This window comes from Bos mutus, chromosome 24, assembly GCF_027580195.1.
Source record: "Bos mutus isolate GX-2022 chromosome 24, NWIPB_WYAK_1.1, whole genome shotgun sequence".
NCBI lineage: Eukaryota > Metazoa > Chordata > Mammalia > Artiodactyla > Bovidae > Bos > Bos mutus.
In genome coordinates, this window is record NC_091640.1 from 977,924 (window position 1) to 995,794 (window position 17,871).

The 17,871-nt window shown below is 58.0% G+C and overlaps 1 protein-coding gene across 1 annotated transcript in view; it reads right to left on the reverse strand.

The window, feature by feature from the left end:
• Positions 1–7,074: 7,074 nt before the first annotated feature.
• Positions 7,075–17,871, reverse strand: part of ATP9B (ATPase phospholipid transporting 9B (putative)) — a 151,670-nt gene continuing 140,873 nt past the window's right edge. The window contains exons 20-29 of the mRNA XM_070361953.1: positions 16,448–16,546; positions 14,489–14,578; positions 12,996–13,140; positions 12,785–12,849; positions 12,050–12,205; positions 11,712–11,776; positions 10,223–10,331; positions 9,904–9,961; positions 9,089–9,292; positions 7,075–7,601 (exon numbers count right to left, since the gene is read on the reverse strand). Coding sequence (XP_070218054.1) covers positions 7,465–7,601; positions 9,089–9,292; positions 9,904–9,961; positions 10,223–10,331; positions 11,712–11,776; positions 12,050–12,205; positions 12,785–12,849; positions 12,996–13,140; positions 14,489–14,578; positions 16,448–16,546 — 1,128 coding nt within the window. The 3' untranslated portion in view covers positions 7,075–7,464. The remainder of the gene's footprint in view (positions 7,602–9,088; positions 9,293–9,903; positions 9,962–10,222; positions 10,332–11,711; positions 11,777–12,049; positions 12,206–12,784; positions 12,850–12,995; positions 13,141–14,488; positions 14,579–16,447; positions 16,547–17,871) is intronic.

A 17,871-nucleotide genomic window follows, 5' to 3' on the forward strand; every position in this document is an offset into this window, starting at 1 on the left:
CCGTATCTGGCTGTCTGGGCATCTGCTCTGGCCACCGACCTGGCTGGAGGGAACTAGGGTCCTCCTCTGGTTTCTGGCAAGCTTCACGGTTTGCACCTGTGAGCTCACTATGCCTTCGTTTTGCAGAATGGTAACAGGAACAGTCTTCTGATGGCAACTCTTAAATTCAGCAGTGGCCCAAGGCGAGCAGTTTTCCATCCCAGTCTTGGGCCGAGGTTGGCGGGGTTGGGGGGTGGTCTGGGTCCCTTTCTCGCTCTAATTGGCTTCGCTTTTGCACACAGTGAGTTTTCGGGAGGGGCGGGCACAGGACCCCAGGCACAGGCCAGCACCCCCTCCCCAGCCCGGGGCTCTGGCCCAGCGTGGGAGGAGATGGAATCCGCCCATGGCTTGGGTCTGCCGAGCTTCCCAAACTATTTTTAAAGTGTTTTTGGTTCAATAAAGCTCTAAACAAGTTTTGCCAGGCACTTTTTCCATTAATTTTTAAACTGGAGTGAATTTCAAGGGAAATTTAATCCATGTGCTTCTGATTCATTTACACTTAACTCATGGAGATGCTGCGTTGAACTGTTTGATGTTGAAGCAGAAGTCGGCTTTTTACAAGCCCGCTTGGCCTTTTTTCCTTCTTGGAAACAGGAAGTGGCGTCTTGCCAAAGTGTAAATGGATGGGAACCCTCAGGGAAGATGCTGTTTCAAGCCCACACCCTAGAGCCTGGGGCTGTGGCAGGGCTGGGCTGTGGGGTCCCAGGAGCTGACAGCGGGGGGTTCCAGGCAGGGGCCATGGGCCCGACACCTCCGCACACCCCCAGGCTCCCCCGCATTTGGGCCTCCAGTGCCCAGACAGCAAGAGACCCTGTGCTGTACTTGTCTGCTTACAACGCGTGTGGACACACGCAACACACGCAACACAGTTCACTATCAACACACGCAACACACGCAACACAGTTCACTGTCAACACACGCAACACACGCAACACAGTTCACTGTCAACACACGCAACACACGCAACACAGTTCACTGTCAACACATGCAACACAGTTCACTGTCACACATGCAACACAGTTCACTGTCAACACACATAAAACAGTTCACGTCAACACAGTTCACTGTCAACACATGCAACACACGCAACACAGTTCACTGTCAACACATAACAACACAGTTCACTGTCACACACACAACACACACAACACGCATCACAGTTCAACACAGTTCACTGTCAACACACGCAACACACGCAACACAGTTCACTGTCAACACATGCAACACACGCAACACAGTTCACTGTCAACACACGCAACACAGTTCACTGTCAACACACACAACACACGCAACACAGTTCACTGTCAACACACGCATAACACACACTGTCAACACAGTTCACTGTCAACACACGCAAACAGTTCAACGCAACACAGTTCACTGTCACATGCAACACGCAACACAGTTCACTGTCAACGCCAACACAGTTCACTGTCACAACACAACGCAACACAGTTCACTGTCAACACACGCATAACACACGCAACACAGTTCACTGTCACACACAACACACGCAACACAGTTCACTGTCAACACACGCAACACAGTTCACTGTCACACACACAACACACGCAACACAGTTCACTGTCAACACACGCAACACACGCAACACAGTTCACTGTCAACACATGCAACACACACAACACAGTTCACTGTCAACACACGCAACACAGTTCACTATCACACACACAACACACGCATCACAGTTCACTGTCAACACACGCAACACACGCAACACAGTTCACTGTCAACACACGCAACACAGTTCACTGTCAACACATGCAACACACGCAACACAGTTCACTGTCAACACACGCAACACAGTTCACTATCAACACACACAACACACGCAACACAGTTCACTGTCAACACACGCAACACAGTTCACTGTCAACACATGCAACACACGCAACACAGTTCACTGTCAACACACGCAACACAGTTCACTATCAACACACACAACACACGCAACACAGTTCACTGTCAACACACGCAACACACGCAACACAGTTCACTGTCAACACATGCAACACACGCAACACAGTTCACTGTCAACACACGCAATACACGCAACACAGTTCACTGTCAACACATGCAACACACGCAACACAGTTCACTGTCAACACATGCAACACACGCAACACAGTTCACTGTCAACACACGTAACACATGCAACAGTGCACTGTCAACACACGCAACAGAGTTCACTGTCAACACACGCAACACATGCCACACACACAACACACACAACACAGTGCACTATCAACACACGCAACACACTGCACTATCAACCCATGTAACACACGCAACACAGTTCACTGTCAACACATGCAACACACATAACACAGTTCACTGTTGACACAACACACGCAACACAGTTCACTGTCAACGCACGCAACACACGCAACACAGTGCACTATCAACCCACGCAACACACGCAACACAGTGCACTATCAACCCACGCAACACATGCAACACAGTTCACTGTCAACACATGCAACACACATAACACAGTTCACTGTTGACACAACACATGCAACACAGTTCACTGTCAATGCACGCAACACACGCAACACAGTGCACTATCAACCCACGCAACACACGCAACACAGTGCACTATCAACCCACGCAACACACGCAACACAGTTCACTGTCAACACATGCAACACACATAACACAGTTCACTGTTGACACACATAACACAGTTCACTATGGAAACAATAAGTGTGCGCTTCACTGGCATCAAGTACGGGCACACAGTCGCCATTGTCTGTGGAGTGCTCTCATCTTCTCAAGCTGGCACCCGGATCACCAGCCCCACCCCATCCCCTACCTCCCATTTGTGAACCTGCACACTAAGCTAAGCCCAGGCCCCTTGTGTGGATGGAATCACTCAGTATTTGTCCTTTTAGAACGGCTGTTTCACTCGGCAACATGTCCTCGAGGTCCATCCGGGTTGTTCCCGGTCAGCGCTCCTCCCTGTTGAGGCTGACTCAGCCCAACGTGGGCAGGGACCTGCTTCCCTCCCTGCTCGTCCGTGGAAGGGTGTTTGCATTGAGTGCACCTCCCCACCGTCAGGAAGTTGCCGGCCTGAGCACGGGTGCAGATACTCCTCGAGACCCTCCCTCTGGCCTCTGGGTGACTGGCCCCCTCGGGGGTCTCTGGCCCACATGCTCCAAGTCGGGCTCCTCCAGGGACCCGCAGCCCATGTTGCTCTGTCGATGGCACTGCAGCGGCTGCTCTGGGCAGGTGCTACCAACGTCCTGGCGGCCGTGAGACCTTCCGGCCGGCGGCCAGAACTGGAAGGCAGAGGGGAGGCGGTGGCAAGGCAGGGGACCCCAGGCTGAAGGCACTTTAGAGGACGAATGCCTGCCCTGGTGCAGGCAGAGGACCAAGGCTTCTGGGACCCAAGGACAAAGGGCACGGCTGCAGCCTGGTGGGCTGAGGCTGTTGAGGGGGACTGGGAAGGGACTCAGAAATGCCCCAGGCCTCTCATCCCCGCTGGGAACGGCTCTGTAGCTGGGCCCACCCAAGTCTGTCCGCCCCTCATCACTGCTGTTTAATGATGCATGGCCTGCGTCCTCACGTGGTTCTCATGCAGTGTCCTCCAGATCTGGCCACGTGGGGCCCCAAGCTGCCAGGTGGTCCCTCCTGGGCAGTGTGATGGGGGGCCCTGGACATCCCGGCTCCTAGGGCCACAGCAGGCGGGTCCTAGGGCCACAGCAGGCAGTCTGTAGCTGAGTGGCTCAACTGCCAGGCTGGCAGCTGTGGTTACCAAAATGCCTTCAGCCCCCCTCCACCAAACTCCCCAGCTGGGCATCCACCCAACATTCACCTTCCTGTTTCCTCCTGAGGACCCGGGTGGGCCCCCGGCCGAGGGCAGAGTGTCCTGCTGAGCATTAGGGTCATGTGGTGGGATGCTGGGGTCTGCATCGCTGACCACACTGGGCGTCCTTCCCCCATAGAGGCTGCTCAGCCTCCAAGTGCCTCATCCAGATCTGACCAGCCTGAGCCCAGCCCCACGGTCCCGAGGTCCTGGAGCCCCCCCATGCCCTCCCCCGCCTGTCTGTCACCTGCCCCTCATGCAGGCATTCAGATGGGACGGGGTGGTGGAAGTCAGAATGTCCCAGCAATTGTGGGGGCAGAGCCCGCAGCCTGGCACGTGTGCCCGTGGTGGGGTGCCTGTGGCGGGCAGGAGGGTCCCGGCACACAGGAAGCCCTGCTGGAGGAGGTGGCCACCTGCAGGGTCGTGGGGGCAGCCCCTCACATCCTGGGAGGTCCCAGTGACAGGCTACTCTCCCAGAGGTGGTTAGTGGTGGCGAGGGGGTACAGGCCAGACAGGGACCCCACAACCCTGCACCCAGCTCAGGCTCCAGGGGTGTGGGGACCTCAGGGCTCATTGAGAACATGTGAGGGGAGTAGTGGGAGGCTCCCTCCCCAGAGCCCCTGACGCCCCCAGGGTCCTTGGCATTGGAACTGTGACCCCTGAACTGAGCTGGGCCCATCCAGTTCACTGGGTGTGGGTGCCTTGCCCTCTGGCACCCCCGAAGTGGGGCCAGAGCCTCCTCCAGGACCAGCCCGGCCTGGCGCTCTGGGGCCATGTTTGGGGCGTCCCCCTCTGCTCTGCTATTCCGGACACAGGGAGCTGCTCAGCTGGAGCGGGGGCATCACGGGGCTCTGGGGCCAGGAGGCTGCGTCCCAGCCAGTGAGATGTCACCCCAGTGAGGGGAGTGGGCCTGGGGGTGCAGCTGCCTTCCGCTCCTGTTTGGTGAAAACAATAAGAAGCACGTACCCCTTCTCTTTGGGCGAGACCCCAAAGTCATCATCGTAACTGCAGCCTCCAGACACTCAGACAGACCACTCTCCTTGGCAGCGACAGTCAGGGCTACTCAGGACTAGGACGTTGGGGCTGAGTGGACGCCCCGCCAGCTTGCCTGTGTGGAGGGCACCCCCTGTAGTTGTGCCCAGAAGCCCTGGGAGCAACCGTCTAAACTGTGAGGCTCCCCCCGATGCTCAGGAGTCTGGCTTCTCTTAGAGCCGGCTCTCTGAGGGCAGGTGACCCAGCCAGGTGCCGGGCAGGGGACGTGAAGACGCAGCCTGGACCAGACACCCGGCCCCATCATAGAATCAGAGCCGCCTTGGCTCGGCCAGCCAGTCTCTGCACCTTCAGGTCAGGAAGAGCCTGGGAGCCCTGAAGCGATGTTAGGTCACTCTGAACAAACAGCATCCAGGGTTCAGCGCAGTCACCTGACCGTCGTGAGCCTGCCCGGGAGGACCCCTCCGGCTCTGTCTGTCCCGGGCGTGGGCTGTGTGACCGGGGCAGGGGCTCCGCTGCCCAGGGACCCGAGGCCCTGCCCCCTCCGTGCTTCAACCCCGTCCTGCCTTTGCTTCACTCGCTTCTCAGAGGTCGTGTCCACCCTCAGCTCTCCCTTGAGCCCTGACGGGCCACCCAGCCGATGGATGGACGCAGAGCTCCGAGGGGCCTGAGCAGGGCCGATGGACGAGCAGAGTGGGCCCAGCCTCCCCTTGGGAGCTCTGGCCTCCTTGGAAGAAGCCACCGCAGCCCCCGGCAGAGCATCCTGTGACTGGGAACGGAGAGTTCCGCCTAACCCCGGTCACCCCGGCTCAGAGCCCGCCAGGCCCACGGTGGCCGCTCGCCCAGTTGGCAGAAGGGACTGGGGGGTCGGGCAGGGACTCGGGGGCCCCTCCACACACTGGCTTCCCTGAGCCGGGCGGGCCCCCGACCCTGTAGGCAGCAGAGCTGGGCTGTGGAAGGCGCTGGGGTCGGCCTTTCTCTGCGGCAGCCACATAGCCCAGGCCTGAGAACTGGCTTGGAGAAGAGCAGAGAGGGTCTCTGGCTTTACAATCACGTGGTTGTGAGACTCATAAAGTTCTGCTTTAAGGAAAACGGTGCATGACCTCGGTCCTCCTGGGCCCTAGGGTTCTGCTCACCCAGAGTCTCCCGGCCACCAGGAGGGCGGCGGGCAGAAGAGCGGGGGCCGCGGGTGGGGTCATCCTGGGAGAACCAGGTGTCGCCCGCACTTTACCATGAAGGGGACCCCGGTCCCCATCCAGAGTGTAGTTCGCGTGGACACAGGCCCGTGCGTGAAGGCGGCGAATGCGCGGAGAATCTAGCCCAGACCGCTGACTGACCTGAGAGCCCGAAAGTTGGGCCGCCGGCCTTGGCTGCATTCCTTAGTTTCTAGCGCCACCTGCTGGAGTCCCCTGGAATTACACTTGCTCTGCGCGCTCTGTTCATCGGGAGCCCAGCCAGGCCGCCTGAGCAGGAGCCTGAGCAGGCACCGCCCATTGAGGGCCTCTGGGATCACAGGGGCGCAGCCACCGCGCCCCCTCCTAGGGACGCAAACCAGTGCCACCTGCCTGTCGTGTGGGGCCCTTACTGGCAGCTTGGGATGAGACCCCCGCCCGGGACAAAGGAACACCAGGAGCTATCCGGACTGGGGGTCAGACCAGGGTTTAGCAGGAAGTCGGGGAGCCAGCACAGTGCTTGTGTGGATGGCCAGCTTCCCTGAGTCTAAATTACTCCAGCAAAAAGGGCTTTCAGGAGAACCTGCAGGGTGGACCCACCCAGCAGCAGTGGGAGCAGCCTCCCCGGGACCCCAGGGTCTGCCTGTTCGGGGGCCACAGGACTGTTTGCTGAGTGAGGAGCTGGGTATGTGAGGGGCTTCCGACTGACGGCCTTTCCTGTGGGGACCTGGCCGGGGACCAGAGTGAGAAGCCCCCCTGGGATGCATCCTGGGCAGTGGCCACCCAGAGGGGGACTTGGAGCACAGCCTGGAGGAGGAAGCGCTCTCCCACGGAAGCACTGGTGAGCGGCCATGGACCGCCTGAGTGCCAGGAGCCAGAAGCAGCAGCAGACGCAGACAAACACCAGAAGGACGCGGACAGCTGAGCTAATAGCAGCGCCTCAGGACACACGCGTGTGGCTGCCGTGGGCATGGAGAGGCTGTGCGGGTGCCTGGGACCGGGGTGCGCCTGCAGGAGGCGCGGGGAGGGTGTGGCAGACACGGCCTGGACAGAATGGAGGCTTTATTCTGGTGAAGAAGAGCGACTCTGTTATGACATCAAAGAAACAACCTGAATGTTAGTTGGGAAGTTGCAGGATAGTAAATAAATTTTCATTTCAGTTCCCAGAACTGCAGAGAATGATGATGTTTTACAGTAACAGGGCTCATATTCCTGGAAACTCAAGCTGGTGCTACATGGAAATTAAACTTTGAAAAACAACAGAAAGGGGAGGAAAAGAAATCCAGCCCCATGAGGACAAGGTGGGGAAGTCCATGGTGCCTAGGCAGGATGTTCATGGCGCCTGGCTGGGTTGCCTGGGCCCTTCTGGCCTCATGGCCTCTCAGCAGCTGCAGTGCTCCGGACATCACGGCCACCAGCCGAAGGTGCAGGGAGGGGCTAGGAGGAGAGCTTGGAGTAGCTGGGTGGGGACAGCTTCCGCTTCAAGTACTTCAGGACATAGAGCGGGAGGCAGCTGACCACTGTGATGGCTGACACTTTCCACACGAAGGTCACAGTCGTGATAAAGGCAACGTCTGTGGGAGAGAAAGCCCTAACAGGTCTCAGGGTGCTGGGGTCGTGGCCCCCCTCCGCCTGCACCCAGGTTACCACAGAGGTGGGCCTGGCAGAGCCTAGGGGTCCCTGTGAAGGCACTGTTCTGCCTGCATCAGGTGAAGGGTTCGCAACAGGAGGCAGGAACCCCCCGTGTTCAGGGGCAGATGTGCACAATGGAGCCCATGATGGGTTGGACCTTCTGGGCCTGTCTGGAGTCAGCTGAGTCATCTCCGCAAGCCTGCCCCCCACGGGTCCTGCTGACCCAGGGGACGTGCCGGGCCGACCTCCAGCCTGGCGGAGGTTAGGCTGTCCTGATGCTGACGGGGAGAGCCGCGTGGGAACCTGGCTGGGCGATCGCCTTCAGGACGTGCCAACCCTGCAGGCTGTGGGCAAAGCTGCCCGAAGAACCACGGATGGCATGGGGCCCGGGAAGCAGAGGCCTGGTCTGCCCAGGGCTCACGGGGCCTGGGCAGTGTGGGCACGCCGTGAGGACCCGGCTCAAGCACAACAAACTGGAGGCCTGGTGCCATGTGCGGGACAGTGTGGATGCTCGTTGGGCACACATGGCGGCAGCCCTGTCCTTCTGACGAGTGCAGGACCGGGGCCCCGGGGGTCATGAGGCGCCTCTGCAGGTGGGTCAGGCCAGAGCGTCCCGGGGGAAGGGCCGGCGGGAAATGCCTCCCAGACGGGGGACGGGGCTCTCCTCAGTCGGGCGTCTCCAGCGTCTCCAGCGACGGCATTCAGCTGCCCGTCTACCCTTTCACTTCGCCCACTTGACAAAGTGCCGAAAGACTCAGCCCGCACCCGTTCCCTGGGAACCACAGCTCCCCCTGGGGCTCCGTCCACAGTTTCAGGTTCTGCCCTGCGTGTCCTGTACCTGTGCTCTGCGCCCGCGTCCTGTCCTCTGCGCTCTGAGCCCCGCATCCTATCCTCTGTCCTCTGTGCTCTGTGCCCGCGTCCTGTTCTCTGTCCTCTGTGCCCGCATCCTGTGTTCTGTGCTCTGCACCCGCGTCCTGTCCTCTATGCTCTGCCTTCTGTGCCTGCGTCCTGTCCTCTGTGCTCTGTGCCCGCGTCCTGTTCTCTACGCCCACATCCTGTCCTCTGTCCTCTGCCCTCTGTGCCCGCGTCCTGTCCTCTGTGCTCTGTGCCTGCGTCCTGTCCTCTGCTCCATGTCCTGTTCTTCACGCACTCATGGGGGGTAGGGGGTGGGCGCGCGGGCCCTGTACTTTGAGCCTCTTCCCTGCAGCCTCAGCAGGAAGCAGGAAGAAGACCAAGGGGAGCATGCCCTTGGGGAGCCCAGCCCAGCTCTGGGCATCACTACACGGAACTCTGTCTCCCCGCAAAGTGAGCTGTGTGCTGTGAAGCTGTCTGCAATCCACACTGAAGATCATGTAGCAGAAGCAACAAGAAAATCACGTGGAAACCAGGAAGAGACAATTATTCAGAAAACAACTGCATGGCAACTTACCAAAATATTCATTGAGGAAAGCCAGCGAGGCCACGTAGCAGCCGAGGCTGAGCAGCTGGGCCACGACCATGAGCCAGTGCCAGGTCCTGACGGTCAGCGCCACCATCAGCAGCTCCGTGAGCACCAGCGCCGTGAAGGAGATGGCCACCACGTGCACGAACTCAGACTCAAACAGCACCAGCGCCCCGAACATGAGGATGCCACCTGGGAGAGAGCACCGCGTTCCGCTGCGGCTGCCGGCTCCGTCACCGAGAGGCTGCCGCTAACGACATCGACCGTGCCAACAGACACGGGCCTGCACGGCTGGGGAGCTGAGCGGCGCCGCACAGACACTCTGGACGGGCAGTGGAGCAGCATCTGGGCAGGCCTCCCCCCCAGTTGGTGATCACGCCCTGGTGCCCGCTGCGGGTCTGGCCACTGCCCACACGCTCCACGGCACCTGTTTCTCTGGGACGCCACAAGGGCAGCTGGCTCCTTCTAACTACAGGGTCCAGATCTCGTCAAGCCCTGCCACCACGCCAAGAAAGCAAGCCACTGTGTGGGCTAGATGCTGTCATAAGGGCTGATTACGTTTTCCAGAATTGTCATTTATTTAAAACCAGGTCGGTTTTTAGGTGACCTGGACCAGTAAGAAACGCCAGCCCACACTGCGCTGGGAAGGGGCCAGCTGCTGGGGATCGACTCGCGAGATAAACAGAAGGCGATCTTCAACTGTTGACGAAACATGGAGCCTGAGAAATTTAACCGGCAGGCAGAGCACCACTGCTAACAAGAGATAAGGCAGCTTCAGCCCAGGAGGAGAGAGTCTGTCTTACCTTGGTAAATGCTGATCAGAACCCAGACGAGGAAGGTCTTGAAGGATAAGGATCGCCCCTGGGGAGACAGGGGAGCAGCTCTGTCAGTGGCACAGCACGTGTGTCTCGTGGCCGCGTGTGGGTAGCCTGTGAAGACCCCAGGCCCGCAGCCCACCAAGGTATGAACCCCGGCAGCTCCAGGGGGCGGGAGCCGGCCCCGCCTGAGGACGACGCTGACCCAGGGCCACGGTTCCCACAGAAAGAGGATGCGCCCTCCTCACAAGCACAGTCTCATGCGGAGCACTGCAGCTCCCCCCCGCTTGGGTCTAGCGGGCCGCACCTTGGTGAGGTCCTTGTACAGCTCTGGGTACAGCATGGCCATCTCCGGCTTCACATCCTGGTCCAGCACCAGCGAGAACACGGGGAACATGGTGTAGACGGTTGCGTACCTGAAGGAGAGCAGGGCGGTTACCCCGGGAGCACACCTCTTCCACCAGAGGCCAAAGGCAAACTCTAAACAGAACAAAACAAGTTGGCAACAGAGCAGAACCTGTCCTAAAGCACTGGAGCAATGCCTACAAGCCACAAGGCTCACAGGCAGCGGAATCCAAATTTTCAGTTTTAATTAAAGCTTTTTAATTAAAACTTTGAGATTGCTGCAGACGTCAGAACAGTTATCACAGAGAACCCAGACAGACCCCGAGGAGCCGTTAGCCAGCTCCCCCCAGTGGCCGCATCTCCAGAACTGCAGCCAGCCTGAGGCCGGGAGGCCACAGGGGGCCCTGGAGCCCGCCTGGAGTCTCCCTCTGCCCCTCCGACCCCCTGGCACCTGTTCTCCATGTCATAATTGTTGTTGCCTAACGGCGACAGGCCAGCATCACACTGCGGGCGCCAGCGTCTGGACTCTTGCTCAGCTGGTCCCTGGTCCCTGGCTCTGGGCAGGGCAGTTCCACACCCCCTTCTCTGCAGTGCATCTGTGTCAGCCCATTTTTGGTTATTACTAATACAAATAAAGCGGCTACAGACTGCACAGGGTTTTTGTTCTGTAAAGGTAAGCTTGATTATTTCTGACAGGGGTGCCAGCCGGGGCCGGAGGACCAGGGGTGCAGGCAGCTGTGTGCTTCGTTTCAGCAGAAGTCGCTGAGCTCGCCACAGTGCCCAACCCGCCGCCTCAGGTCCGCTGCCTAGCAGCCCAAGCCTTCATCCCTGGGCTGCAGGGACACGACTCAGTGGATCTCCTGAGTCAGCTGTTGGGCGTCAGGGCTTCGCAGGACCGCGCTGAATAGAGGAGGGGTCTTCCTGTGGCAATGGGCACACACGGAGGTGAGGGCTATTGGGCCGTAGGTTTACTCTTATCTCTGGGCTGCTTTCCCACTGTGTGCTCCTGCCGGGGCTGTAGAGGCCTGGGAGCCCCCTTCTTGCCAACACCTAGCGAGGTCTGTGGTCTTAACTCAGCTGTGCTCCCCCAGGAGGCCTCCCGGTGGCTGTCCCAGGATGTCAGGCCCGTCCCAGCGCTGTCTGCCCTTCGTGTCTTTGCCGCTAACTTCACGTCCTGCTAGGAAGAACCATGTCCGGCGGGAGGGTGCGGGCCCAGGAAGGGGCGGCCCTGCTTGGATGCAGTGTGGCTTCCCCAGAAAAACAGCTTCTAAGGAGAACAGGTGACAGCGGGATCACCGGGGGACAGACGGAGAGGGGCCACCTCCCACACGCACGTGTGTGATCGTCCTGACTCTGCCCATGTGGGAAGCGCTCCGGCTATGGCCTCCCAGGTTCCCAAGGACCCGCCCTCCCGACGTGCGGCCACTGCGTGTGCTGGATGGTCCACTTACCCCACCATGAGGAAACCCTGGTACAGAGGGACCGATGCAAAGTAGAAGACGGAGGAGAACACAGCCTGCAGGGAGAGAGCAGTGACGCAGGTCCCGACGGGTGGTCAAAACGCGAGGCACCCAAGGAGCCACCGCCCACGGCCCACCGCCCTCCTGGAAGGCGGGGGCGGCGGAATGGGGTGGGCTGGGGCGGGATTGGGGGGGCTGGGCTGGGACTGGGTGGGGTTGGAAGCGGGGATTGGGGTGGTGCTGGGGGCGGGGATTGGGATGGGGCCAGGGCGGGGACTGGGAGCAGGGATGGTGAATTGGGGTGGGGCTGGGGGCACGGCGGGGCGCACCTGCATCGTGGAGATGATGAGGCCCCGGTGCATGACGAACTGGCCGAGTGCCGCCGAGCGCTTGTAGCTGCTGCGCCCGTGCACCATGAGCAGACGGCCAACGTGCTTGAACCGCGTGATGGAGAAGTCAGCTGCCAGTGAGGCCTGCCGCCCCTCCTGCAAGGGCGGGTGGGGTGCTCAGGACAGGCCGAACCCACCAGGGAGCGACATGCTGCTGGGGATGGGCCTGCGGGGCGTGTCCGACCCACAGCTCCCGGGAGCACAGAGTGGGCAGAACTGTGCGGGCCCCCTGCCCAAGGGAGTCCACTCTCGGCTGAGGAGCGGCCGCTGCCCCCAGGACCTCGGGAGGGTCCAGCTCCAGCACTGTGGGTGTCCCAGGATCTAAGCAGGGACCTCGGGCGTCTGCAAGCCAGTCCTTGCAACCTGTCGCCTCAGCTGGAGCCGCCAACTCACGCCCCACCACAAGCAGCTGCAGGTTCAGCTGTGACCAGACACCCGACTGGGCCCAGGAAGCAAAGGAGCTGGGACCCCGTGCATGCCCCGTCTCTCTGGGTGTTTTCACGTGAGCTCAGAGGACAGACTGGCCAGGGAACCGGGTCGTAGCAGGTCGTGACTGTCCCCACCTGGCCTTCAGGGAGCTGCTCCCACAGGGCAGTGGGCCCCACCTTGCCCCCTCCCACCCATGTGGTGGAGCCACCCAGAGCAGGTGCTGGGTGCAGGGAGGGCAGGCCGCACCTTCCCCTCGATGCCGATCCCGCAGTCCGCCGCCTGGATCATGCTCACGTCGTTCCCTCCGTCACCTGAGGCAGGGAACAGGGTGTGAGGAGGGCCTGCAGGGCCGCCTCCCTCGCTGACAGCAGACAGGGGTCTGGACCCCGGGTACCATGCCGCTGGAGTCCAGCCAGCGGGGAGTGCGGCACCCGTCCCGGTGCATGGGGATGCTCACCGATGGCGCAGGTGCGGCGGCCTGTGTGTTGCTGCAGCAGCTTGACGATGTGGGCCTTCTGGGTGGGCGAGCAGCGGCAGCAGACCACGGCCGGGCACTGGCAGGCCAGCTCCACAAACTCGTGCTCGTAGTACTTCAAGCAGACCTGGGGGAGGAGCGGGCCCGGGTTCACCGCCACAGACAGAGAGTGGATGTACAGCTCGAAGGCCAGGGCTCCAGGGCGGCCTCTGACCAGCCCGCCTCGGCCCCCCTGAGAAGATCTTAGTCTCTGGTCACATGGAACACTTTGATCCCTAGCTCCCCATCTTGGCTGGGAAACTAAAGATCCCCCAGAGCTGCCTAAAGGCTGTGGGGCCCCATGGCTGAGCTGGATACCCCGAGTTACGGCTGTGGCTCTGCTGCCCAGGCCCTGTGGTCCTGTGCGGTTCTGCGGGGGCCACTGAGCAGACTTGGGAGGTGCGGAGCCCAGCAGCGTGGGTGGCAGGCTCTGTGACCACGGCCACCAGCCCCTCCCGGGTCCACAGGGAGAGCCGAAAACGTGGCGCCATCTGCAGGCACAGACGGCACGGCCATCTCTGCTGCTCCCCCGGGAAGTGTGGGTGCTGCCTGCACCCTGACGGGCTGGCCTGTGTCCCACTGACAAGGTGGGACACAAAAGGACCCACCACTTCGCCCAGACTCCTAGAAACGCCTGCGAGAACCATCGGCAAACTGCAGAAGGCGTGGGTGCCCGGCACCCCCTTGTCTGGGTAACTGTGGCCGCCAGGCCCATGAGCAGAGTGAGTGGAGGGGACCGGACAGAGGGGATGGCCCAGACATCCATGAGCCACCCGCCCCATGCGGGGGTCTCCAGGAGCACAGGGTCTCCCGGGTCCCGGGCCACTGCTGGACGTCTGTGTGTGGATGAATTTAGATCACGAGGTGCGTACCAGAGCCAGGACTCCACAGTGGCCACGCTGCTAGCACGGAGCAGGCTCCAGGCGCCCAGAGAGGGGCTGAGGGACTGAGGGAGCCAGCAGTAGAGCAGAGGCGAGAGCTGTGCGGGCCAGGCTCTCACCGCAGCACAGCGGCCACTCCTCAGGGCCCACCCCTCACAGGGCTGCATGCGGCCTGCTGAGAGCAGAGACCCAGAAACAGTGCCGATGAGCAAGGCAGCCTGGCAGGTACACCTGTGGCAGCCCACAGGCCGCCAGACAGACAGACAGGTCTAGGGGCAGGACAAGCCTCACCTCCAGGGAGGACAGACAGACAGGTCTGGGGCAGGGCACGGCCTCACTTCCAGGGAGAAGGACAGACAGACAGACAGGTCTAAGGGGTAGGTGCGGCCTCACCTCCAGGGAGAAGGACAGACAGACAGACAGGTCTAGGGGCAGGATGAGGACTCACCTCCAGGGAGAAGGACAGACAGACAGATAGGTCTAGGGGCAGGCGTGGCCTCACCTCCAGGGAGAAGGACAGACAGATACACAGGTCTGGGGCAGGACGAGCCTCACCTCCAGGGAGTCCCCGGAAATGACCAGTGCGCAGTCATGTTTCCTTCGAAAGGCATTCAGCTCCAGGTGGGCTTCTCCGCGGCTGGTCACCTCCACGAAAGGGGAGAAAGGCCCAGTTAGCATGATGGAGCTCCAGACACAGGAAACGCTGTAACAAACTGTCTTCCGAATTTCTCCTGCAGCGCTGGCAGTAAACAATATCATTGTTTCCCAATTTGTGGCAACTCAGAGCAGGAGACACACTGGGAAGTGCAGGGCAAGTTCTACAAGTGCAGTAAGATGAGGTGAGCGGAGACGGCAGTCCCGCCCCCGTGAGCGCTCAGGAGCACACGCGAGTGAGCACACGGCGGCCACGAATGGACAGTCTACAGTCTCGGGGTTGGGCGGTCCGGTGGGTCTGAGGAGACCGAGCAGGGGGTGGGGAACGGAAGGACCATTTACAGACGCCTCGTTCATAACAAGGTGAGTGAGCAAAATGCTTGCTTTGTGTTTTGGTCATGAGTTTCAACTCTTTGTAGTTCAGGCCAACTAAGTATCTGGAGGATTAAACGATGTAAAATCGAGCCATAATCTCAAAATACCATTAATTTTAGGATGCAAACATTTCAGAAGCCAACACACCAGTTTTTGACATTCTTCCTGTGGAGATTTTATGGGGCATAAAAGAAATGATATATTATATAGGACTAAAATAAAGTTTCATGTGTTTCAAATTAATCCCAGACTCATCTTTAAGTAGGTAGTTTTTATTATGGAGATTTTATTTGTGAGGCTATAACACTGAAAAGTCAACAAAAATTGATCTGAAATTTTATCAGAATCATTAATAATTTAATTGCAAATAGTAGTCTGCAGGGCCTAATTTGTGATTCTGATGCTCCGAGACAAATGACATTTACATGTAAATTATATTCAAATCACTATTTCTGTAGGTGCAAGTGCTTCATCTGGAAGACAGACACACACCATGTCTGCTCAGCCACCATCAATCAAGACCCAAGAAACTTTTATTTCTTGTTTGAATCAAATTTCATCATAACTAACAGATACAGTAAACACATTAATTTAGATCATTTCTATTAATTTCCTTTGATCTAATTAAGGGAGAACATTTAATCTGAAGATGGCGGTAGATTAAAAACACGTCTACTTTGCATTTACAGCTTGTCTCACAAAAGCGGCCTCTAGACCGCATATAACGTGTATGATGACTAAGAGACAGACATTATTATTTCTTGGCTGTGCCACACACCTTGTGGGATCTTAGTTTCCAGGCCAGGGGTTGAACCCAAGGCCTTGGCAGAGAAAGCACCAAGTCCTAACCACTGGACCACTGCTGCTGCTGCTGCCAAGTCGCCTCAGTCGTGTCCGACTCTGTGCGACCCCATAGATGGCAGCCCACCAGGCTCCCCCGTCCCTGGGACTCTCCAGGCAAGAACACTGGAGTGGGGTGCCATTTCCTTCTCCAATGCGTGAAAGTGAAAAGTGAAAGTGAAGTCGCTCAGTCGTGTCCGACCCTTAGCGACCCCATGGACTGCAGCCTACCAGGCTCCTCCATCCATGGGATTTTCCAGGCAAGAGTACTGGAGTGGGGTGCCATTGCCTTCTCCGACTGGACCACTAGGGGACTGTAATTTTTTAAATCACTACACACTTTTATAAATCAAATGGAAAGTGATGGCAGTATGTCTGTTTTAAAATAGATATTTAGTTAATAATTCTAATAGTACTACAGGAAAATACTCTTGAATGTGTATCTTGTTTCACTCTATCAAAAGCAGCTTTTTGATCACATTAATATATGTAACTAATAGAAATCTGTTTTTAACATTTATAAATTGAGCAAGGAAATTATTTCTCTTTTTAAATAGGTATCTAGTAATTAATTTACATTCTCATAAAACCAGTAAATTTTAATTTAAAACGTTTAAAGTCCAAAGGGATGTGGACTACACTTACCGGCCTGAAAACATGCGTGTCCTGCGTTCGCGACACCAGGTGGGAACTCTTGGCGATGCATGTGGCGGTCTCCAGCTTGTCGCCTGTCAGCATCCAGATCTAGGAGACAGTCCCAGTGGGTGAGCCCCAGCTCTGGCACACGTTCACTTCTTTAGTCTCTATCCTTGGACACCTGCACCTACAGCGTCACTATTCACAACAGCCAAAACGTGCAGTGAGGCAAGAGTCCACGGACGGACAGTGGAGACACCAGTGTGGGCCCTCCATACAGGGCAGGCGGTTCCGACACCTGCTACAATGGGGGCGGGCCTCGAGGACACTGTGCTGAGTGGAACAAACCAGCTGGCAAGGGAAACACTGCCTGATCGCGCCTAAGTGCGGTCCCTAGAGGAGTCGGACTCAGAGAGACCAAGTGGACCGGCAGGTGCTGGGGCTGCGGGAGGGAGAGCTGGCAGCCCAGGGGCAGTTTCGTCTTGAAACTGGCGCGTGAAGGCAGGCGGCGGCTGCACGGACTCAAGTGCGCCTAGTGTCACCGCTCCGTGCACCGGGGACTGTAAAGATGGAATGAGAACGTCTCAGACGACGTGCTGACGGCAACAGCAAGGGCAGAGTAATGTTCAGACGAGCCAGCTGGAGCCGGGGCAGGCGAAGGACTGGGGCAGGAGCCTCATGGCCGAAGGGCCACAGGGCTGAGGACCCGACCCGAGATTCCTGTGTGACCTGTGAGCTTCTCAGTTGAAAGCTGGGGTTCAAGATGGGTTGACGGGCAGTGGTTAAGCCAGAAATTATGTCAGATAAGGCATGTAGAACAAGACCATGAAAAATAAAAAGATCTAGCCCATTTATTATTGTAGTTATTTTATTTAACTTTTGTTGCGCCCTGTGGCTTACGGTATCTCAGTTTCCCAACTAGGGACTAAACTTGGGCCGTGGAAGCCCAGAATCCTAACCACTAGGCGACCAAGGAACTCCAGAGACCACTCTTACTTATAAATATCACACACATGCAGTATTACTGTGTAAATCTCCCTAGCCTGAAAAGCAAAATCAGCACACTTTATACATAATGGAATGGTTTATACACACTTCCTGTAACATCAGTAGTTTCTATCCTCTGAATTTTCCAGGTGTTCTATGTATCAGACACAAGTGTGAATTTTGGGGCACAGGACGCAAACTTACATGGTGTACTGGCTCTCTGCTCAGTGGCTCCTTTCAGTGTCTGAGGATTTGTGTTTTTATTTCCATTACACTTTTAGATTCACTTTACTGAGCCTAGATCTGAGATTATGACACCTCATTGTGACAAGGTTGGAAACAAGGCACAGAACAAGAATCCCCGCTCCCGACAATCCGGTGACCGTGACCTGCGGGTGCCATGGCTCACGCTCAGAGGACGGGCCGAAACCGCATCCTTCCATGGG